Consider the following 24,705-nt stretch of genomic DNA (forward strand, 5'->3'; position numbering starts at 1 on the left):
ATAGTATAAAGCTATCCAAAATTTAGAAAAAGTTTAACAGAAGTTAAGCTTCTCTTTGATATGTTTGTCAACCAAATTGGGATATCACTTTTGTTAAGATCTTTGACTGACTTTCTAAGTAACCTATTTCAAGACAAACACCAGTATCGTATTTTGTTATGTAGAGTAATAACGTAATTGTTTCAAATATCGAATCAGTTTATATGATTTATGCATTTATTATAAATAGGGGATACAAATAAAACTTACATTATCAGCTTACTACTAATATGAATGTGATCATTTAAATGAAAATAATAGTTTATAAATTTGGTGTGTCAGAACGATTCCCTTTTCTGAATTCTACTTTACCAGGAAAAATCCCAATAAACATATTTTATGCCAAGGATATATCAAAACGTATAAACGTATAAGCGCTTTACAACAAAGAGAGATATTAAAAGAATGGCAAAATATTTATAAGAGAGTAGGGAATATCAGAATAGTAATAACTTCTAAATTTTTCAATCGAGTCTTTATAAAGGTTAGAATTAATCATCTTTAATGGAGCACCACATACTGTGCATGAGCTGATGCATTGAAACTAACCGCTAACCATAAGTGATATGGGCCCAGTGCAAGAGCAGGTAAAGAAAATAACCGATATATGTTTGGTAATATAATAATAAGATCATAGCTGAACTAAGATTTAATATAAAAATATAAATAGCTTTTGTAACATTGTGATCGTAACTGTAAAATCACATACATTTGTGACTAATTTTGTCAACACTTCAATACATAGTTTGAAACATTTGCAAACCTAGTCACTTATTATGGAACTGTTGAAGGTGCGATCTTGGAATTCTTGGTCGAGGATTTTCGACAACATCTTCAGATAAGTCCGTCATCTTCATATTTGAAACTTTAGAAACCACCTTTCCATTTACTTTAACAATGATCAAAATAATACCGACTGTTACCACACAAGCTGCTACCGCTCCACCAATACCATAATAGACGACAGATTTTGAATTTAATGTCTAAAATAATGTTACTAAAATAATTCTATGTGCAGATGTCATTAATATTGGTCCGTCAAAAACAAAACAATTTTTATTGCAAAATAAAGATTGTCGATAGACAGTAATGCAAACACTGTTAACATTTTATAGGGAGGGACACAGAGTAAAACAACAACAGATACATGTATGTATCACAAAGCTCTACTCAATGATATTCATCATGCAAACACTCGACTGAAAGATTATGCCAGAAAATCAGAATTTGTTGTAATGCTAGTGTAATATGTATAACTTAAGAACGGATAGTAAGGTCGTTATATCGAGGAGCGTTTAGTACAGTGATTTTGTCATAATTTGGTTAAGTTGATCATGGATAAGTTATGTAACTTCCCAAAACAATTGCCTCAGTTCTTCTCAAATTAGCAAATGAAAAGCAAATTAAATGTTTGAATCTATATTGTAAGTCAAACTATCTAACTTGAACTTGTTGTTTTTTAAGAAATTAACCAAGGATAACAAGATATCCAAATTGGTTGGTTTGGTTAAACGATTGACATGGTTAAGTTAAGAGTCTAGAAATTCGTCATGGTTTTGGTTACATTTGTCATGGTTTAGATCAAAATTAATACATCTTTGTGGCACCTTAATATTGATGGTTTGTTTGAATACGATTGTGAAAAATTAAAGTAACACAATTTACTAATTGACTAAAGAGGGAAAAAGTCTTTTGACCAAATTAGGTGGGCGTTAGCGACAAAAAGCCCGGGCAAATCGTACATTTATATATATTTTTTATCCCGCGTAACGCATTGCAGGGTCAATAAAAATATTTGGCGTTTGTATTTTCGTCCGTCCGTCTGTGCGTGCATCCGTCCGGTCTCACGTTAAGATTTTTTGCCGGATTTTTTTTATGAAACTTATGTCATATAGATGTTTTTATAACAGTTTTGTTCAAAATTGCATTGTTAACACTCTTAAATGTACAATTCTTGCCAGAATTTTATGGAACTTGCATCATAGATTTATATTAGCAATGTCTTGGATGAATTCAAAAATTAGTGCCGATAAACTTTTTATAGAGTGGTGTCTCTATTTTTGTGATTTTACTTTTTAGAAATATAATTATATTGAGAACTGCCTTTTAGGCGCTCTCATATGTACAATTCATACCCAAATTTTATGAAAGTTGAATTATAGGTTGATATAAGCGATTTTTTGGACTGATTTGAAAATTAGTACCGAAAGATTATTATTTTACTATCTAAAGCTGCGGTCACACCTACCGGATAGCTCTAACGGATGCCGAACTGATGAAAAAAAGATTTCCGTTGACAAAATTTGTATCCGTTCGGTGTCCGTTGGTATATTGACCAAATAAAAGGGATGGGTAACGAATGCCTAGAACGGACACTTACAGGATATGCAACGTACGAGAAACGGAAACGTACCGGACAGAACGCACGTCAAATGTACATCCAAACGGATAAAACGGACACCTAACGAAAGCGTTTCGGATAAAAAAAGATGAACAAGATACTATTAAGCGGAAAATTAAAGTGAGCGATAATCATAACACATATTTTGATGACTAAGCAATGATGTTGCTCACCTCCTTTGTCTTATCCTTCTTATCCTTTCGACAACTACATTTGTAATAGGTTTATATTTGAAACATTTGAATTCAGTCGGACCTGAATAAGAGATGCTCGACCGTGAAGACATGCTCTTACTCCAAGATCCAAGCATGAATAAAAGACATTCATGACACTCAGGAAATACGTTATACGTCCGGTAGAAGAGTGTTGGTGAATTGTCTACCGGACCTCCAACGAATCTATATCGGACAAGTAACGTATACAAAACGGAAACGAAAAGGACGAGTGCAGTACAAAACGGACGTCTACCGGAAGTTGAACGGACATTTCATCCGTTGGATGTCCGTTCAAAGTTTTGAACATGCTTAAAATTTTCCATCGGACATAACGGACGTCGACGGATAAAACTGACGGTAAGCGGACATGAACCAGATATGGACTGACGTCTAACGGACATAAACGGATAGAAAAAAATATCCGTTTGGCATCGATCCGTTCGAGCTATCCGTTTAGGTGTTACCGAGGCTTAACTGTTACGTTTTGCAATTCTAAGTAGACGTTACTAGTATTTCTCCCCGGCTGAATCCACCTACTTAGAAATGATACACGTACTGTTGTGCTTAGTACAAGTGCATTTAACTGTGTACAGCCTTATGTCTGACCCGACAAGGCGAGAATCCACAGACAATAAGATGAATATTGATAGCAGTATTCCATTCTGATAAAACCAAGTGCATATTCTGAATGACATTGTATAAAGTCTAAAGACTGTGATGCACTGGCTGTTGTTTTTTCCTGTACATTATATTTATTTTTTGGTTTTGTTCTTGAAATAAGTCGGGCTGTAAGTTTTCTTATTTGAATTGCAGTATCTTCAATTTTGTCGGAGTCTTTAATTACTTACTAAGAGGTATGATTTTTGTTAATTGTTGAAGGCCGTACGGTGACCTTACATTTACGTCATTTGCTCTACGGTGGATAGTTATCTCATTGGAAATCGTACTGTATTTACTTTTTGTATATTACTATGTGCTTTCTTATGTCATAGTGTATTCAGAATATACCAACTTTAAAAAAAAAATGCTATTATTGAAATTCATTTATTATATATTACTCTAGTGAACGCTTTATATATGCTTGTTCTATAATTATGATAATTATAATGATAAAATCTTAGTTTTACTTTTTTTTATTTTCTTATATGTGTATTTATGCGAGTAAAAGATCATATTTAATATGTAAAACTCAGATCTACTCGTCTGAGTACAAAACAATAACAAAGAAAATAGCGACACTATATCGACTCAAAATAGGATAGAATGGGTTAAACACGAAAACAATTACCAGCGAAAATCTTGTTTAACAGTATTTTGATACTTGTACATAATGTATGTTTATTTTAATCGTTACACTTCCATCATTCACGACAGGATTCACATAACTGAACCATGTCGAACATGAACTTAACCATGACACCGAATTTTCTGTAATCTTAAAATGTGTGCAAATGTAGGCTTTTTTAGGAATAATTGACGGCAGATTTATACCATAACGAAATATGGGATACAACAGACAGTAAAAAAATAACTCTACTTTATGCATTAGCAACGAACAACAACTTATAAATTTTGACATACGCAAGCTTTATTCGGTGTCAAATTATAACTATATGATAACAACGGTAATGTACTAACATATATGCAATAAAAAAAAGATTCTTACCAGCTAGAATTTTTTTTTTTATGTAGGTTCATTTAGCGAAAAATCCGAAAGTTTATAGTGTGTCATTGATTGTCAATAAAAACTCTTAACACAACCATGTCTAACTTAACCAAACTATGACAAAATCACTGTACTAATCGCCCATCGACATGACGACCTCACTACCCGTGTTAAGACTTGAAACTGTACTGTAAAGAACATTTCTTTTATGTGTGAAGCGTTCCTTTCCATTATGCAAAGACTACTTTTTGGTAAGGCCAGAAAAGTTTTAACTCCTTTTCATACTTTAAATCCAGAAGAGCACTTCGGACGCACGAAATTATTAAACGTGTTGCTTTCAATTTTTTACATTACTGGATTGATACCTCTGCTGGTGAACTATCAGTCCCCGAGGGTATCATCAGCTCAGTAGTTAGTATTTCGGTACTGACATGATTTTACAAAGTTTTTTAAAATTGTCCGTTTATAAATTATGAAATTCTTAAGAAACTAAGGTTTCAACTCCCTCAGGTAAAGTTGACTTTAGATGAATTTGGCTATTTATTTTAGGTATTTTTGACATATAGCTCTTCAACGATTTCGGTACGTATACATCCTCGGATTTCAAATGTTTGGCTATTAGCGTTCCTGATGAAGGTAAAACCAGAAAAGCGCTTCCGACGCATGAAATTATTAAACATGTTGTTTTCAAGTTTTTACATCATTGGATCGATACCTCTGCTGGTAGACAATCAGTTCCCGAGGGTATCATCAACTCAGTAGTTAGTATTTCGGTACTGACATGATTTTACAAACTTTTTTAAAATTGTCCGTTTATAAATTATGAAATTCTTAAGAAACTAAGGTTTCAACTCCCTCAGGTAAAGTTGACTTTAGATGAATTTGGCTATTTATTTTAGGTATTTTTGACATATAGCTCTTCAACGATTTCGGTACTTATACATCCTCGGATTTCAAATGTTTGGCTTTTAGCGTTCCTGATGAAGGTAAAACCAGAAAAGCGCTTCGGACGCATGACATTATTAAACATGTTGTTTTCAAGTTTTTACATCATTGGGTCGATATATCTGCTGGTAGACAATCAGTTCCCGAGGGTATCATCAGCTCAGTAGTTAGTATTTCGGTACTGACATGATTTTACAAACTTTTTAAAAATTGTCCGTTTATAAATTTTGAAATTCTTAAGAAACTAAGGTTTCAACTCCCTCAGGTAAAGTTGACTTTAGATGAATTTGGCTATTTATTTTAGGTATTTTTGACATATAGCTCTTCGACGATTTCGGTACTTATTCATCCTCGGATTTCAAATGTTTAGCTTTTAGCGTTCCTGATGAAGGTAAAACCAGAAAAGCGCTCCGGATGCATGCAATTATTAAACGTGTTGTTTTCAAGTTTTTACATCATTGGGTCGATACCTCTGCTATCAGTCCCCGAGGGTATCATCAGCTCAGTAGTTTTGGGAATATTAAACTGATATGTTTGGTTATGGTTTGGACATTTGTCTTTTGTTATAGGCCGCATGATGACCTTTAGTTGTAACTTGTATTCTGGAAAGTATGTTTGCTGTATGTTTGACGTATACCACACATAAACTCATTTACATTCATTATAACATTGAGTACTACTATATTGTTAAGAAAAGAGCATCTATCTAGGTATTTATTTATTATAAGGATATCTCTTAAATTATTCATCATACCTTGGTAACTTCTGTAAGATGAGACTCTTTCACTGGTATTACTGTTGAGAATGAATGCCCATTCGTAAAGTCAAAGGCTTTCTCTGTAACCTCTGAATCACTGTCTGATACAAACCAAGAAAATTTTGGACTGCAACAAGTTCCGCTGGAAAAAAAATAATATTCAGTTTCTTTTCCTAATCTATAAATACAGGCGGTTTCGTGTTGACGTCAATCTGTAACACATTTACACAATAACCAAAATATATGTTATTTACATGAAAATAATCCTGCCGAACTTGTGGCGTTCGTCGTGTTGCTTGCTCACGCTTGGTACAATTTCGGTGATGAGTCACATTTGGTTATGTCACATTTGTTTTTGTGGTTACGACAATTAGAACATACTGGTTTTGTGAAACACAAAGATATCAAATCAGCCTATTCAACTAAAACATAACGGTGTCCTTAAAACATTCGATGAGACGACTTTCCACTTTAAAAATTCCTTCATAGCATCCTTCTAAGAGGCAGCCCTTTATTAAGAACATCATGGTAGGAAACGCAAGCTCGGAGCATGCTTTTAGTGTTCAAATAAGTAATACTGTAAATCGGAGGCACACAAAACAGTGAGTGAATGTCAAACAAGAATAGCGTTAAAAAGCAAATTAAGTTCGAAATCTTACCTAAAAGAAAGGACGAATCTTCCACTGCTATTACTCATTTGTAGATCTAAACGTGGCTTACTATAGTACAAATTCAATGACAATGTTTCAACAATAGCTGTTATATTAATGAGTTCTTTTGAACAGTTGAAATAATTCAGAACAGAAGGAATGCAATCAGAACTTTTATAAGTAATAGTTATGGTTGGCGGAATTTTCGGTTTTACCTGAAAATAATTAGTAAAGACATTTATTTCTTGTAGAATATGGTTGAATTATATGGTAAAGATATTGAAATGTAATTTTGCTTTTCTTGTCTGAGTATGGCTATTTCTAACAATGCACTTAGAAAATGTGCATCAGAGGCGCACAATTTATAATCTGTTTATATATTTTTCTATTCTAAGACAAATAATACGTATACAGTAAATGAATAAAGTAAAAAGATCTTATAAGTAGTTACTACTGTAATCACTAGCTAGTCAACACTGAGGTTGTGAGTTCGAACCCCGCTCGTGTGTGTGCACTCGACTGCAATCATACTTGACTAGGATTGTCAGTTTTCCTATCAAAGGTCGGTGGGTTTCCCCGGGCATTCCGGCTTCTTCCATCAATAAGAACTGGCCGCCACCAAACAGCCCCAAAGAGGTGCTTAAAAGTGGCGTTAATACATCAAAAATCAAATCAAATCTTATATAGCTATAAATTTGTGTAAAACGAAGTATATACGTGATTTGTTACATCTTTTTTTTTAATCATTCGTATTTGATATATTGGAATGTCCAGTCATATAAACTTCGAAACCTGAATTTGAATTTTATTTGTTCTTGACTTTGCACTTCATACGGTTCAAACTTTTTTTTAATGTATAACACTGCCATTTACATATCCTATATGTTTGCAATCCCAATATCTTGTTTCCGATATATCATTTTGTGACTGGGGAAAAAAAGAAAGGGTCGATTATATGTTTCCCTCGACTAGAAAAGAAGATAATTGGGCTGGTTTCACACAACTTTTTTTAATAAAATTTGATTAGAAAAACACAATATGTCAGCCTACATGTATCATTTTATCATCATTAATTAATGTTGTGAAGTCTGTATCATAGACGTCCTCAGACAAACAAAATTTGTCGTTGTCTTCAGCTTTCATCGATTCGTCACTCGTCCGGATATCCCAAAAAGTATTTACCATAAACGTATTGATAAAAAGTTGAAGATCAATATCAATTTCTAAAAATCCATGAAAACTTACAAAATCAAACGTTTGATTTTATATCATCAAATGGAAAACAACTGATTTTCATGACTTGATACAGGTATGTTAACGGACGCCAATCAGAACGCGTTCCCAATGAAGAAACTTTAAAAAATTTGCTCTATTTACACACGAAATTGATAAAGCAGGATTTCTTATTCTTATTTGCTACCCGAATTAACTGAATGTTTTGCTAGGTATGATATGAGAGCTAACATTAAAAACAATCTATATAAAATATAAATCTGTGACTCCGCTGTAAAATAACCAGTAACGATAGATCTGCATTTTCATCAAATCGGAAATTCGTCCGAGGATCACCTACTAGTATTAAGATGGTATGTAGTTTAATAAGCAGCTTATGTTTCTGTCTTTAAAAACAAACTACTTGTGTTACGGAATAGCCTTTGTTATTCTTGCTACTGATTGATTTTGACAGCTTCTAACACATGTTCAGTTTCTACAATGAAAGCTTTTCGTCCTCATTTTATCACCTTATTAAAGGAATTAATTGTAAGAGTCTAATTCAACTTGCGGATTTAAAAAAAAAGTTGCATGTCACATCGAGCTCGTTAGGTTCATCCTGATATTATTCATAAAAACAAACAAGATTATGGAACGTACTAAAAATAATCATTATGGTTTAACAGACAAAAAGAAAATCAATATATGCTGTTGTTCATCTTTGCGTTTAGTTATTTTTGAACGGATATCATTAGGTTTATCTTATGAATAGGACAGCTGCCTTCCATTAGATTCGATGATGAAGATAGCAAAGCGTTTGGTTGTGTCGTATTCTATGGACTGCTCGAATTATGAATTTTAATTCATGAATAGATTAAAAATATTCTGTATAACTGAAATTGAATATTACAAGACCGATTCGTTCTGTATTGGATATGACGTTGCTGTAAAAGATATTTCTAGATATAATAGCCCATTTCAAGGTCTAAGAATGATGGCTTAATGCAGTAGGTTCAGTATTTTTAAATAGAAAAGAAGATATATGATGCAGTTAAGCTAAGAAACTTGAAGTAACATTCTTATACAAACTTGTTAAGGACTTTCGTATAGTTTGGTTCAAGCATGATTTGTTAAATAAATAGCATTTAGTTTGTTGATTCATGACACAAAACTCAAAACACATTTGACAAACCCGAAAGAAAATCCGATTTGTGTTTGCACTGCAGTTGTACATTCGATTGTCACACTAAAGCTTGTAACATACAGAAACAAAACTCTCTTGCTTTTTAATGACTACGAAATTTTTTATGATAATTATATTTCATCAATAATTGATTACCTTATTCTTTTGTTTTTGTCGCCTCATATATCGGTATTTAAAACACATTTTTATTGTACATTGTTCCCTATATATGTTGTTATCCCATTGATCGAGTTCAGAAAAACGAGCGCTTAATGCTCAACTTGTATAGAGTAACATTGCCACTTGTTATTTGAGGGGAAGAGAGGGGGTTGAAATCGGATGGATGATGTTGTCCTTTAAACTGATGAACATTTTTTGTGTACCTTGTACGATTTATAGTAATGTACATTGTATGGACATTAAGTGCATAAAATGACATGAGGACTCCTTGCTACCTTATGTTATTTCTAGTATCAGAAGGTGGTGAATGTCTTTTTGTCCTAAGCTAATGAATAAAAAAATTTCGCGGGGAAGCTATTTTTCACTTCTTAATATAGCAATCGGGGACAGAGAAATATTTATATCAGTTTTGAGTAAATTGTTTGAAAAATTGATATAGGGAAAACATACCTTGCGCACTAACCGCGAGTTCAATTGTGTTTCTTTTTGTTGTATGCGACACTTGGACATGTTACTTCCCCGTATTTATATGCAAACTGTCCGGATAGATTCAGAAAAAATATGAACAAAATCGAGTCATATGAAACATAAAACTCTTTCATTTAAAATAGACATAATGGTTATCAAAGGTACCAGGATAATAATTTAGTATGCCAGACGCGTGTTTCGTATACACAAGACTCACCAGTGACGCTCATATCAAAATGTTTATAAAGCCAAACAAGTACAATGTTGAAGAAAGTACATAAACCTATCATAGGAAGAGTTACTTATGTATAGATATATCGTAGTCAGTTCTTACACTGTGATGACAAGACCTGTTTTATATTACATTATTTTAAATATGAGGTAAAAAGAAATAAATCTGGTTAGGTATTATTTATTGTCTACCATGAATACGGTTTGCAGCTGTTGAATTTCCTTTCCTCCGAGCGAAAGACTTGTTGTTAGTATACTGAAATATGAAATTAACAAACATTCAATTAATATCGTAAACAAACGTATACTCATTGTAACATGAAGGGAAGAAAAATATTAAAATACTTGCCAAGATGATACCAACTACATTTTGGTCTTTTGTGGATAGTTGTCTCATTGGCAATCATATCACATCTTCTTTTTTATACGTAGTATACACATTTAAAAGTGTTTATTATATAAAAGAAGATATGGTATGATTGTCAATGAGATAACCTTTCACAAGAGACAAAATTACATAGTAGTTAATATCTATAGGTAACCATACAGCCTTCAACAATGGACAAAGTATTTACCACAAAGTCACCTATAAACTAACGGTCTGATTCATGTACAAAATAATGAACAAAAATAAAGCAAATGTGATATACAGCAACAAACGACACTGAGTATCAGACATGTGACAGACACATACAGAATGTTTGAAAAAAAATCCCAGTTTACCTGTTGAATAGGAGAAATGACACGTGGTTATGGTAAACAAACTCGATTACAGAATTATAAGCCTGTTAAACGTAAAAGCCTTTTTCTTTTGGGTTTTTAAAATTTTTATTATTTAAAAATTTCCAAAATAGAAGACTTTAAATTATCAAAATCTGAAACAAAGTATATTATTAGTTATTTAGAGCTTTCTTTCATGACTGACAACGTAGCAAGTCCCAATCAAGCAAACAATCTGGTTCTAGCATAAATAAATGCAACATCTTACGTGGTTTTTTGTGTTTTTCGTCCACGAAGATTCAAAGAAACGTTTTTCGACATTCCAGCTCCAACTGTAACAGATAGAGTAGAATCTGTGAATCCTGCAGTGTCAGTAAAGTGAACCTGGTACGTTTCATCAGTAGATCCTGTGTTTGTAACGTTACAGGTAACAGTTGTGTCTTTATCAATATACAGGTTTCCTAAATACAGGAAAGATATGTGATATTAAATACGTCACTTTCAACACTATTTTTTTATATTTAAGAATGGATATACGAGTCTATGTCAATTAGTTTTAAGACAGCTATTTGTATTAAAAAGCATCCCTTGTGTATTTAGGTGGAACATGACGCCTGTTTAGGATTCACAAACTCACCGATATAATTATAAGCCTGTTATTGTTGATGTCATAAACTAACTTACATTCATTGTAACAAAGAGGGACATATGTCGGAACTCATTTTTACATCGTTCATTCTGCATGTTGTTATTCCACTTATCAAGTTTAGGAACTTGAGCGTTGAAGGCTTACCTTGTTTGGAGTAACATCGTCACCTATCTCTAAGTGGTGATAAGTGGTGATTTTGAAGCAGATGAATGATGCGGTTCTTTAAACGTATGCCCAAGTTTTGTATATCTTGCACAATTTAAAGCAATGAAACGTCGCACGCTACTGGTGTTACTTTGGTAAAATCACGTACAAGACACATTCATCTTATTAATTTTTAAACATAAAAATTGATATTATAAAGTGTTGTATATCATTTTAAAGCTTTTAAACTCTTCTTTCAGATTATTGCAATTTTGTATATGTAACAGACCATTTTCATTAATTAAAACTCAATAAAACCTTTATTTTGCAATATGATTTCCTTGTCCCGCGTTACACTTTTAGTTTTGTGAAATTCTGAATACCGTAAACAACACATAAATTTTATTAACAAACAATATAAAAGTTTGTCTAGAACAAGCAATTCATAATTGCGCGATAACGTAATGTCGATTTTGTCTCTCGAAAAGACGGAAATATGAAAAAAAGGGATCAAGATGATACAAATTATGTGTCCCATGCACGAAAGGTTGCCGTAATTTTTGTTAAATTGTCCCAAAAAAGGGAATTCCAGAGCAATCCCCATGTCGAAAGTAAATAATTCTTATACTAGTATTTTGTACAAAGATCACACTTTCGCCTCATGCAATAATCAGGAATTTTTAAAATAAATTCTTATTATTCGAGTTGAATAGCAATGTCCGACATTTTGTCCCCTTCAAACCAAATTAAACGTAGGGTTACGTTTTCTGTTTTTTCATGATGTTTATTTAATACAGTGGCATTCGCTACATAAAAAAAATTATAATGGATAAAAGTACACAAAATTATCTCTATTTTGATATTAAATTCCCATAAATCAAATCTAATATACGAGATATCAGATAAAACTAAAATGTCCGATACAATGTCCCCACATACGATTTTGACGTTATTTAATAAAATATACTTCTAACGTTCCGTCTAATTGTCATTATTGCGGTTTTCACAGACGATTTGGAATACGGCTATTTTATTTTGTTGCTTAATAAGAAAACTTTAAAATTAATGTTTTATGTTGAAGCTCTACCGATTCATAGAGAAGGGGTTGGGAGAGATTTTCTCGCGAAACTGAAGTGTTTTCCGGACTATAATAGTCGGATCCACTATAATACAAATTAATAGAAAAAAAACAGCAATAATAATTATTCCCGCTAATTCCCTTGCATATATTTGTGCAGAACTGACATACTAGATATGCCGTAGTCCTTTCGCCTTGACATTCTGGAGTGCAAAGATGAGTGCATTTGCAGTGCATAGTTTATCCATAAAAAAAAGTAATCGATTACCTTTATAATTAAAATGTATATAAAACAAATGGTTTCAGTTAAAGTTACTTTTTTATTTTTTAATTTGTTAATAAAACAAAAGCTTAACATCTTTTATTTAAGAAAAAACAATTAATCCTTTCTTAGGAAAAAAAATCAATCCTTTAAAATTTATTATAAAAAGCCATCTGAACAACATGCATTCCAACGTTTTTATTTTGGCTTATGTCTTTGAGTGTGTAACGTTAGGTGACACCAGTATCGTGCGACGTGTCAATGCATATCGTATGGACACTATCAGGTATCTAAGTTAAGCCTCTACGATATACATTGCTATAAATTTGAAGGGAGAGAGATGCTGGATGTATCAGGACCTTAGAGACCTCTAAAAACGACTTATCTCTGCCACATATTCAGGTATCCGAATATCCGAAATATGAATATATTATTCATAGAAAGTTTTATATAGGTGAGAACAAAATATCGTACTTAATTTGTCTCTTTAAGTATTATGCACACTACGAAAAGTATGAGATATTGAACTTTTTCTTTCAAATGTAAACCTAAAGAAAGTTTGTATAGATATTTCTGATTTACATCATTGAACTATCATTGCTAAAAGTAAAAAAAAAATTATTTTAAAGTTTTAAAGATTTTTAATCTATTGCAAACTGTGTCGTAGTTCAAAGGACCAATCAATTAGTACAATGTATGTTAAAATATGACGCATAGTTTGTTCAAAAATGAAATTAACATTTTATAAATGCATGCACTAGGAGCGCTTTCCTGCATTAAACCTCGTCAGGAACACTAAATGCCAAATATTTGAAAGAAAATGATATATAAGAACCTAAAGGGTGAAGAGGAATATGAACAAAATGATCTCAGATAATATCAAATGTAGCATGCTTACGTCTTATGTACACTGATATAAATGTTATTTATCTAATTACCGTCACTCTGGATTATTTGAAGGGAGACAGATGCTGGATGTATCAGGTCTTTTGATTGACGCTTGAAAACATTGCCTTTCTCTGTGCCTTCTATTGCTATTTTAAAGGCCTGAAAATGATTGATGTCAGTAAATTGTTGGTTATATCTTAAGACAATTCAAATAATAAAGTGAAACAATAAAACAATCCATAAATCCATAACTCGAAAAATGGCTCTGAAATATTTAACGTTGAAGACTATATGTATTTGCCATACGTGAATCAAAGGTGAAGAGGGTTTATACCTCTAGAAACTTCTTTTATCTCGCAACATTTTCATATCACATATCTGTCTAGTGTGCTAAACCTCGGAATTTCACTACTATTAAATTTATTTTATTTTTTTTATTTTGAGAATTTGATATTGAAAGTCTCTGTTTAATCTATAATTATTTATTTTTAATGCTAGGGACGGTGAAAAGTTTGATATTTTGTATAATCAAGTATGTTTATAAAATTCACTAACTGGAATAAAATTTCATTCCGAAAAGTATATTGTATTTAATCTCAACCCTATAAGCTCATTGGTTTCTTAAGTTAATGATAATATTTTTAATATGTAAGTTATTCTGTTAAATTTTGCAAATCATATCGTGTCTAGTTGTAAAATAATTCCAACATTGAACATATCAAGAAGTTTTACCGTTATACCTTATTAGGAACATTGAATACTGCTATGCCTTTTCTCTTCCTGCCCTGTGGCGATTGAGCCAGACGCATGCGGGTAATTTCTGTTCCTGTTTCATCCAAGAGTATACCATAAACCAGAGAATCACTTGAGCTGAGATCGGTCACTTTCACAACAAGTGTAAGGGTTGATCCTTCAAAAACAAACACTTAAATAATATGTAAGAAAATGATTTCTCTTTTTGATTGATATAGAGCAGCTTTATGAGAAAAAAAACATAAAATCTTTCTTTAAATATACCTACTTGTCTGCCCAACGCTTTGTATGGTCTTTTACTTTAAACCTTATACTTGAAGACATTACTATGATATTCTCATTATGGTATAAAATCTGTTTTTGAATTCAGTAAGACTAATATGTTAATTATTACCCTTTTATTTAATCTACTCGTTCTTTTACAATCAATTAAAAAATCTTTTAAATTGAGCAATACGTTGCATCATGCAGAGACTGGTTCTTTGGTCATGCAATTACCTGCAAGTGGTGTTCCATGAATGGAAAGGATAGCACCGTGTACATCTTCCAGGAACTGGTAAGTAAATTCTATATCACCTTGTTGTTTAACAGTCACTGTCCACGTTTCTGAGTTCATATTTTTCAACATCCAAATTCCTGGCACTGGACTCTGAGCAAGGAAAAAAATCTTTATAAGGATTACAGGAATGTATAAAGTAAACTGGATTAATTATATTATTGATATTGTACAGGTGGATTACCTGTTAAAAATCGTAACTTTTATATTTTTGATGTATTTAAGAAAGCGCAGTTTTACCAATTTATGACATGGTTATGTATTTCCGTTTTAAATTTACTTCGAATTGCAGAATACATGTACTGCATATGGCTCTCGTTGAAATATGTGATGTCACTACAAACATGTTCGATCAGCTGTAACATGTTCATTTTACTCTATAAGAATTATTGATTTTCATAATGTCATTGCATGTACAATTTTTGCCACTATGGTTAGCTTATTTACCAAAAATAACAATAGGTTACAGTTAACAGTTCCACTCTGATTTTACAAAGTATTATTTCATTCTTATTTAGTAAAATTTGTATTTGATTATGTGGTAGTGTGATGCACAGAGTTGAGTTGAGAGCTGTAGCGTATAAAACTAATATAGGCTATTGACCCTCAAAGCAAATGCAGCGTACTAGTGACCTCAAAAGATTTTTTTTTAATAGTCCAGAACTATATAATACTGGCTTTACATAATGTTTGTCACAAATTTCCCTCACAAATTCCTATACGGTTTAAAAGTAACAAAATGAGAAACCGAACGAAAAGATTTTCAGGCTCACAACACTTGTTTCTAGAATAACCTTTATTAGTCAAGACTGAGACCATAAGTTTGGAAAGCCAAAAGTATAAACCGTTCGAGTCCAAACGTTATAAAAAGAATAATCAAAAGCATCGAAGGGTATATTCGCATGAAAGCATAAGATCAGAATGCACAAAACAGTTAGTTTTAGGTGGCATAACGGTAAGTCGATATCGAAAATGTCATTTTTATTCATTATCAATCGATTGACGCTCATACATACCACTATACTCATTATATAAGTGCTTCTTCCTATGTCATTAAAAGAACTTTTACCAGAAAATGTCTCTACTGTCCCTGAAACACACATTTTAGAGGAATGGTAAACAACATAAGGCGGCAGTAGGTTATCGATGTTCAAATCACTGCATAAACATACACAAATCAGGGTAACTAAAAAATATGTTGGAATAACAGGAATCTAAGAGGAGAGAGCCATGTCCGTCGACATGGTAAGCGTCTCCCGCTATGCATTTATATTTAAAACAATAAATGAATTAAAAAAAAAACCTTCAGTCAATTCTATGCTTCCTATGTTTGGTAGTTGAAAACTATACCGAATTGAAACAACAGGCTTTGCATCGATGACAAAAAAATTCATATGTGTACATTTCTGTGTTGATAATTTTGTAGTATTGGTTTTCTTTATTTTGGATCTTTCACTGTTGCATAGATTTTTGATATTTCGTTTTCCTTGCACCAACGTCGCTTCGGTTCTGTTCTAATACGTAATGATAAATATTAAGAATCTAAATCGTTGTCGAAACGAATCTGAAATTACTTTCTAAAACAAATGTTTGGTTTTAAAAGTTACGTGTAATTCTTTGGATTATATCGAAACTGACAATAGTTATTTTAGAATTTCATATTGGCCAAAGTGAAAAAAAGTATTCTGAACCAGCCCTGATATTCCCCAAAACATCATCTTATATCATACAACAATTATCATAAACGGTTGCCATTGAAAAAAAGATATCAAAAGTTAAGATTTTTAAAACTAACATTTGAATGAATATCTACAATCTACAGTCAATTTACAACTGTTGACAATAGTCTACGATCTGAAGACATGATGAATACATTACTTACCTATTGGTTTGTATAGTGCGGAGGAAGGCTTGGAAGATGCATCTTTTATTTCAACAGTAAACGCTGATATATGACTATCAACTGTGATATTAAGGCTCCGACTGGATATCTTTGTTGTGTAAATATTGACATATGTAATAGCCATGTTTTTCTAAAATACATGAAAAGTAATGAAAAAAAAAAAACAAATACAAAAAAATTGAAAACAATATCAATATTAAAAAAATTAGAAATAAAGCGAACTATGACAATTTGATATACATGTATCACGAGTCAAACAGTCATAATACTAGTAATAGAAAAGAAAAGTGGCAAAAGCCAAAGTCGGCATAATTATATCGGGAGGTAGCAAGGATTATTGTTTTTTTAAGTGAGGGCAGTATGTTTGTGTCTCCAAACTTTACATCCAAGACTTTTCGTATTTCGATATAGAAACTTTATAGCTACATTTTGACTTTTTAAATCCTCTTATTCTGACAATTGAACTTATGAAAAAAAGATGTGGTGTGATTGCCAATGAGACAACTCTTTACAAGCGACCAAATGATACAAAAAGTAACAGCTATAGATCACCGTACGACCTTCAATAATGAGCAAAGCCCAAGCAGCATAGTCAGCCATAAAAGGACAAAAAATGAGAAATATAAACCAATTCAGACGAAAAACTAACGTTTTTATTATGCCTTATTCATGTACAAAATATGAACAGAAAACAAAAATGTAACACAACAACAAACGAAAACCACGTAATTACAGGCTCCTGACTTGGGAAAGGTACATACAAACAAAGGCTTAACTCATCATTATGCTTTTCTTAATATATATATAATAATGCTTAGATTTTTTCAATTTCTATATATTTTGCAGGAAAAGATTTCACTATCCTATATTATAAAACAATAATTCTCTTATTGTCCAGACCTTTTTTCCTTCCGCGTAACATATGTTTCCAGAAATGAAATCGTAAAACTTTTCTACATTTGTATAATGTTTTGTTTGTGAAATTCATATATACTCCACTGATAAACATGCATTTTAATTCATTCATAAATAAAATACCTCTAAAAGAGTGTCAAGTGGTTTTGATATATCTCTGTCTTTTACCGGTATGTACGTGCCACCTAAACTTTGAAAGAAATTACCCCATCCTCTCTTCTTGCGATGACCTGTAAAGCAAATGACCAGTCTAATTTGGATATTACATAGTATAAGCCGGTTGGTGTCAAGTATAAAGATGATTTCTCATTGTGAAAAGATTTATTACATAGACTCTTTAAGAGTCTATGTAATAAATCTTTTTACCAAAAACAAAAACCTGAATTTCAAAGCAAATGAAATCATTGAAAGACTGAGTCTTTCAATGATTTCATTTGCTTTGAAATTCAGGTTTTTGTTTTTTTAGGTAAAAAAAAACCGTGTCGCTTTAAAATTTAAAATTCAGTAATGCAGTATACCATCACTTTAAGGTTTAAAAAAAATAAGGATAAGAAGCTAAAAGTACTTTTAATAGCTTCACGTTTCTAACTATCAAAGATATGTCACAAACACCAAATTATTTATATAACAAAACTATTTGTTTGCAGCACACAATTACTAGTACGGTCTTCACATGAACATATGGCTGGTGTAAGTAACTAGTACGGTCTTCACATGAACATATGGCGAGTGTAAGTAACTAGTACGGTCTTCACATGAACATATAGCGGGTGTAAGTAAATCTAGATTTTTTCATATCACAACCCCGCTTTTATAGAATATTGATCATCGGAATAGCTTCTATTCATAATACAGTTAGGATAAACCATGTACACAAAATGTACATAGAATTGATAGATATTTACCTTGAGATTTAGCAATACACCCAAGTGGTTCTCCTCCACTGTTTTGGGTTCCATTTTTCGAAGGTGAAGTCTGAAGTTGGCCATGACATTGTCCCGTAATGAAAGACACTAAATGTAGATCCTTAGTTCTGATGAGGTTGACAACTTCATTTCTTAACTCGGGATCTTTAGGATCAGCGTCAGTAAAAAAGAAAACACACGAACCATTCCGTGCATTCTCCATAGCTGAAGAGTGAGAAAAGATACAGTAAAGATTAAATGTATTTTAGTATGAAATTCAAAACAGTGTGGCTGTGGCCATTGATTGACACATTAAATTCATCCATTGACTGGGACAATTTACGTGAACGTTTGTCTGTAACGACGACTGTTCACGACGTACCTACGATAGACATTTAAACTGTGGGGTCACCAAAGGTTTCTTAACGCCTTTAATTATAAAGTAATTCGAAAAAATAATCAGGAATAATCTTTATGTTTTGATTTATATAATTGGTATAAATCAAAACATCGTGTTATTTCTGATTAATTTTTTCGAATTACTTTATTGAGGTGTTGAGAACCTTTGGTGACCCCATAGTTTAAGTGTCTTTAAAAAGTACATAGTGATCAGTGGTCGTTACATACAAACGTTCACCTAAATGATCCCAGTCAATGGATGAATTTAATGTGTCAATCAATAGCCACAGCCACACTGTTTTGAATTTCATTCTATGAAAGGTTAAAAAAAGTTAGGCAGCAACCATTTGATTTTCTGGGGGGGGGGGGGGGGGGGGGGGTGGGGGGGGGGGGGGGGGCTATGGTTTTTTTTTCTGTACAAACTTTTTTTTCGCCTGCGGCAAAAAACAATCTATTTTTTTCGCGACAAGTCGAAAACAATTTTTTTCTTTCAATTTTAGCATTACATATAGTGGCAGTTGAGGGTGAAACAAACAATTTTTTTTTTTCTCAGAATCAAAAACAAATTATTTTTTTCTCCAAAAACTGGAAACAAACTTTTTTTTCCAAAAAAAACCATAGCCCCCCCCCCCCCCCCCCCCCCCCCCCAGAAAATCAAATGGTTGCTGCCTTACTGTGTTACATTTCAATATATAACAAAAAAAGTTTGTTTTTTTTCGGTTAAATTATTTGAACGTTATAAACTTAATATCAAATGTGTATAAGATCAACAAGAATAATTCGATACTGTGCTACATATACCTGTTTTAATGCCAGACATTGCGTATTCTGGGCAATCACCGCCACCATCGACTGTTAAAGCAAACAACCACCGCTTGACTTCTTCTCCGTCCTTTGATACTCGATATGTAGTTTTTGACGCTAAAACAAAATTATAAAATTGTTTTAAAATAAAATAGAAACAACACGTTATCAATTTCATTCGTAAGAAGCGCTCTTCTGGGTTGATCTTTTCCCGGAACGCTCAAAGCCGAATATTTGAAAGCCAAGAATATAAATTATATGAATTTAACCCATTCAAGCAAAGTTTACCCTAGATGGGTTTTTTTTTTTTTTTATAAACTTGTTGGTTAAACCCTTAGTTTCCTTAAAATATGCAACTAATAAACAGACAATTTTAGAAAGTTTTGTAATAAATCACGGCAATACTCAAGTACTGACTACTAACCTTATGATACCCTCGGTGACGGATAGTCAAACATTTGTGATTTAAAGGTTTGTTCACCAGGAGCAAACATTTCCGATTTAAAGGTTTGTTCACCAAGAACAAACATTGGTGATTTAAAGATTTGTTCACCAGGAGCAAACAATGTTTACTATATATATTTCATAATATAAACAGAAGATGTGGTATGATGGCCCAAAAGATAACTATAACACAATAGACCAAATGACACAAAAGGTCACCGTACAGCCTTCAACAAAGTCATGCCGCATAGTCAGCTACAAAAGATCCCGAAATAACAAATGTAAAGCAATTCTATCGAGGAAAGACACGGCCTAATTAATGTTAAAATAATGAACGAAAAATTAAATATAGTTAACACAGCAACAAATGGCACCACTGAATTACTATGGATACGCACATACAGAATGTGGCATATTTTATCATGTAATCAGCACGATTCTATATTGATTTTAATCATCATACCTTCAAGGTTGGACTTTGTATGTATAGCTGTTTCACAAGTCACGCCTCTTTTGGGGAGATGTAATATTCATAGATACTTTGTTTTGTTTATTTACTGGTTCCCATATTTGATCTCTATGTTTTATCTCATAGAGACATAACTCTGGAGTATTACCAGTATAAAAACACATGATAGCGGCAAAAGATATCAAATGTACCAGGATTTCGTCTACATAAAACTCATCAGTGACTCTCTGATCAAAATAGTTGTAAAGCCAAACAAGTACAAAGTTGAAGAGCATTGAGGACTCAAAATTCCAAAAAGTTGTGCCAAATACGGCTAATGTAATCTATAACTCCTTGGATAAGAAAATCCTTATTTTTTTGGTAAAATTCAAAGTTTTGTAAACAGGAAATTAATAAAAATGACCATATAATTGATATTCATGTCAACACCGAAGTGCTGACTACTGGGCTGGTGAAACAATTGGGGACGAAACGTCCACCAGCAGTAGCATCGACCCAGTGGTGTAAATAGTTATCAAAGATACCAGGGTTATAATCTAATACACCAGACGCGCGTTTCGTCTACATACAAATAATAATAATTGAATTCTTAGAAAGGCTGAACGTGAAAATGGGAGTAGGACATAATTTTAGAATAAGTCTAAAACCTTAGAAGTTCGGGGCATATAAATGTTAAGAATATACCCCGCAGCTCTTTGTTTTACCTTTTGAATTAACAAGTAGAGCATATCAACTTTCCGTTCTATGATATGTTGTTTTACCAGACATTTTTCGCACAAAAAAGAAAATAAGGTGTCAACCGCAGATTACACATTTTATGGGCAATATGAGATAATGGTTGTATGTCAATAGAAGAGCAACCAAAAGACACAAAAAATACAAACCATGTAGCGGTAAACATACGGTCTCGAGCAATAAATAAATGTCTATACTATATGTCATTTTTTATCAGGCTTTCATTTAAACAAAACTTTTAACAAGTTAGTTTGTCTATTTTAACATACCAGGATCATTAAATGTCACCACAATATAGTTGAACGGAGAATATCCTGGCATCATTGCCTTAGTAACCATTTCAACAGCCTTTTGTCGAACTTGAAATATAGTAGATGCCATTGAACCGGTAGTGTCAATTACAAAGACAATAGACAAGGAAGGATCGTTGCAGTTAACACATTGACTTTGATGATTTTGCTCAGTAAGACCCAGTAGCTTGCCAAGTCGAACGTATCCTAGAGCTGTTAACAAGGAACTTTCTGAAATACAAAAATCAATACGTCAATACCGAATGCAAAAATTACAAACATTATATATTCAGTACAATTTAATATCGTAGGTAATTATGAAAAATATGTAATATCCGTATCAATATTGTCCTTTGGAACAATCATGTACTTTGACTATCAAAGGTTTACTTTTACAAATTGTGACTTGGATGGAGAGTTGTCTCATTGACACTCATACCTAAGAGTACAGAAAGTAAGCTGTGCTGCTCCAAATTTTAGAAAACATTGCCATGATGCAGAAATAAAAACTGTGAAAGAAATGCTTTAGTATCTCAATGTAAAAATATCTTCATCTTTGTTTTATAATATCAATTAATTTATACATTGTACTACATTACTTTTACTCACCATTTCTGATAAAGAAATCAGTTGTAGCATCGGTAGCCATTTTCCCAGCTTTAGAATGAAGATAGTAGTGTGGGGATAGAACTGTTGAAGTAGTTTCTTTATTGATTCCTCCTGTGGCTGGTAAATGTCTACTAGCATCGTATCGTCCGCCATGGCTACACTTACCTTCACCATTCCCCCACTGAGAATCTAGAAATCAAACATACGGGGTCTATCAGTTTGATTTGTCGTTATGAGTCCTTTATTTTGTGATTTCACAGACGTGTTTTCCATTGCTTTTTCTTTCATCCTTATTATATCTCGGACAATATTTCAAGTACAATGCCATGTCAAGATCTAGATTTACTTACTGAAAATTTTCAACCCGCCTTGTCCAGTTGAACTATGATCTATGTAACCACTGGTCAATACATGTCCTGCAATAATGTTACCATTACATGCTCCGTTCTGACTAAAAGAAAGATTATATTGTTTCGTTTACAGATTACATACATCTAGCATTATACTGCACTATATTTATTATAGAAATCTAGCTTGAATTGAAGGATTATATAAATATATTAATGATAATCATTCATTTATTGACCCATGGAAATACACAGGAAGACTATCTTTTTATATTTACAAATGTTCTACTTCCCAAACTTCTTTCTTTATGTCTTTCTTTTGAAAGCAATGCAATTAAAAATAAAACACCGCAATTGTGTTTCAAGTGCAGAATAATTATTTTTCATTTGCATTCGTTCAGTTTATGACATGTTTTGGGAATTTGTTCTATACATACGTTCCATTGTATGCATAATCTCCTACAACCATGCGTACAACTGGCCAGTTTGGACTGTGATCTTTACTAAGGCTTTCTACCTGGGACCGCTTGACATTCAAATACATATTTCCTGAAGAAAATAAATGATGAATTAATACGTAATATCAGTATTCAAACATAATTGAAAGCCGAACACTACCATATAATTGTTTACATCCTCGCTCTTTAGTCTCTGCTGGATAGTTGTCTCATTGGCAATCGTGTCACATCTCTTTATTTTAAAATTAATTTCAGGAATACATATAATTACTTCTTAAATAAACAGAAAAGTTCACAACAATTGACAGATTTAGTATCCTAAAAAAGACCCAATACCTTCAGCAATCATCTCATTGTTCATGCTGTATTTAGCTGACGTCCGTACTTTTAGTTGAGCACCTTCCAACCCTTTAACAATATCGTCAACAGCATTGTCGTAAATGTTACCAGCTGATGGCACTGAAATAAAAAAAAATAACACTTTATGATTTTTTTTTGTATTTGAAGCTCCTTTTACAATTTACCTTTATCAGGAAAGCTCACACCAAATCATTTGAAAGTCAGGGATGTAAAAAGTCATATTAATGATCATTGATACTGTTTTTTCTGCAACAACAATGACATTCAGAAATGGTTATATACTCAGTTTGTTCGTACATGTATCACCTGTTTTTCTCACGGACATGACATTTTGAAGAAGAAAAATCGGGACTAATTCTTATTATTTGTAAAAAAAGAAGACACAATTAATACCAACACTTATTCAAAAATATGATTATAATGAAATTGTTGTTAAACTTTATATTCTCATTTATAAATCCCTCTTATTACATCAAGAAAAGTGGTCAACACTAATTTCATCCCACTTATCTAAGGATGCAATACACAAGTATAATTCTTTCTTATTTTGTAATAATTTAGGACAAAATAAGAAAACAAAAATGTAGAAAAAAAATAAGATAGGCGAGAACGAAAAAACTATTCATTCCATTTTTTTTTTTAGTGATAATAAAAAAGGACGACGAGGATTTTATCAAATGAAACCGTTTAATTGAAATGACTCGTTTTTATAACGTTTTCTGTTTCTACTGTGATTTCTATATAGAATGAAAAATCAATTGTTTAAGATTTTACCTTCATCAAAGTACTGCTTTAAAATTTCATCCGTTGTCTGATTTTGTAAATCAAATTTCCCAGGTCTCAGTATTGTTGCTATATACATTGAAGCTACTCTATCAAGCGCACCTCGTGTGATGTTTTCGTGTGTATATCCAGTTGGATTTGAATACTCGTTGATAAAGAATCCAGAAGCAAAGTTTGAGAATGTCAGAAGAAAGAAAATAACACAGAAATGTAGGTAGAATGTCATCTCAAACACTGCTTACTTTTTGAAGTCTTTCGGAGTAACGTTATCTATATGCATATATAAC

At 32.4% G+C, this 24,705-nt stretch overlaps 1 protein-coding gene across 1 annotated transcript; it reads right to left on the reverse strand.

Annotated features, from left to right (window-relative positions):
* Positions 1-759: 759 nt before the first annotated feature.
* Positions 760-24,705, reverse strand: LOC139481017 (von Willebrand factor A domain-containing protein 7-like). Its single transcript, XM_071264041.1, has 19 exons — positions 24,410-24,705; positions 23,612-23,734; positions 23,255-23,366; positions 22,821-22,921; positions 22,471-22,659; positions 21,841-22,092; positions 19,921-20,040; positions 18,721-18,945; positions 17,939-18,045; positions 16,880-17,030; positions 16,014-16,087; positions 14,940-15,090; positions 14,429-14,598; positions 13,739-13,847; positions 10,936-11,128; positions 10,140-10,203; positions 6,683-6,888; positions 6,021-6,165; positions 760-1,022 (listed from the first exon to the last, which is right to left on the reverse strand). The coding sequence occupies exons 1-19, from the start codon at positions 24,642-24,644 to the stop codon at positions 807-809; spliced, it is 2,943 nt and encodes a 980-aa protein (XP_071120142.1). The 5' UTR covers positions 24,645-24,705; the 3' UTR covers positions 760-806.

The sequence above is a fragment of the Mytilus edulis genome, chromosome 7, assembly GCF_963676685.1.
Source record: "Mytilus edulis chromosome 7, xbMytEdul2.2, whole genome shotgun sequence".
NCBI classification, from domain to species: Eukaryota; Metazoa; Mollusca; class Bivalvia; order Mytilida; family Mytilidae; genus Mytilus; species Mytilus edulis.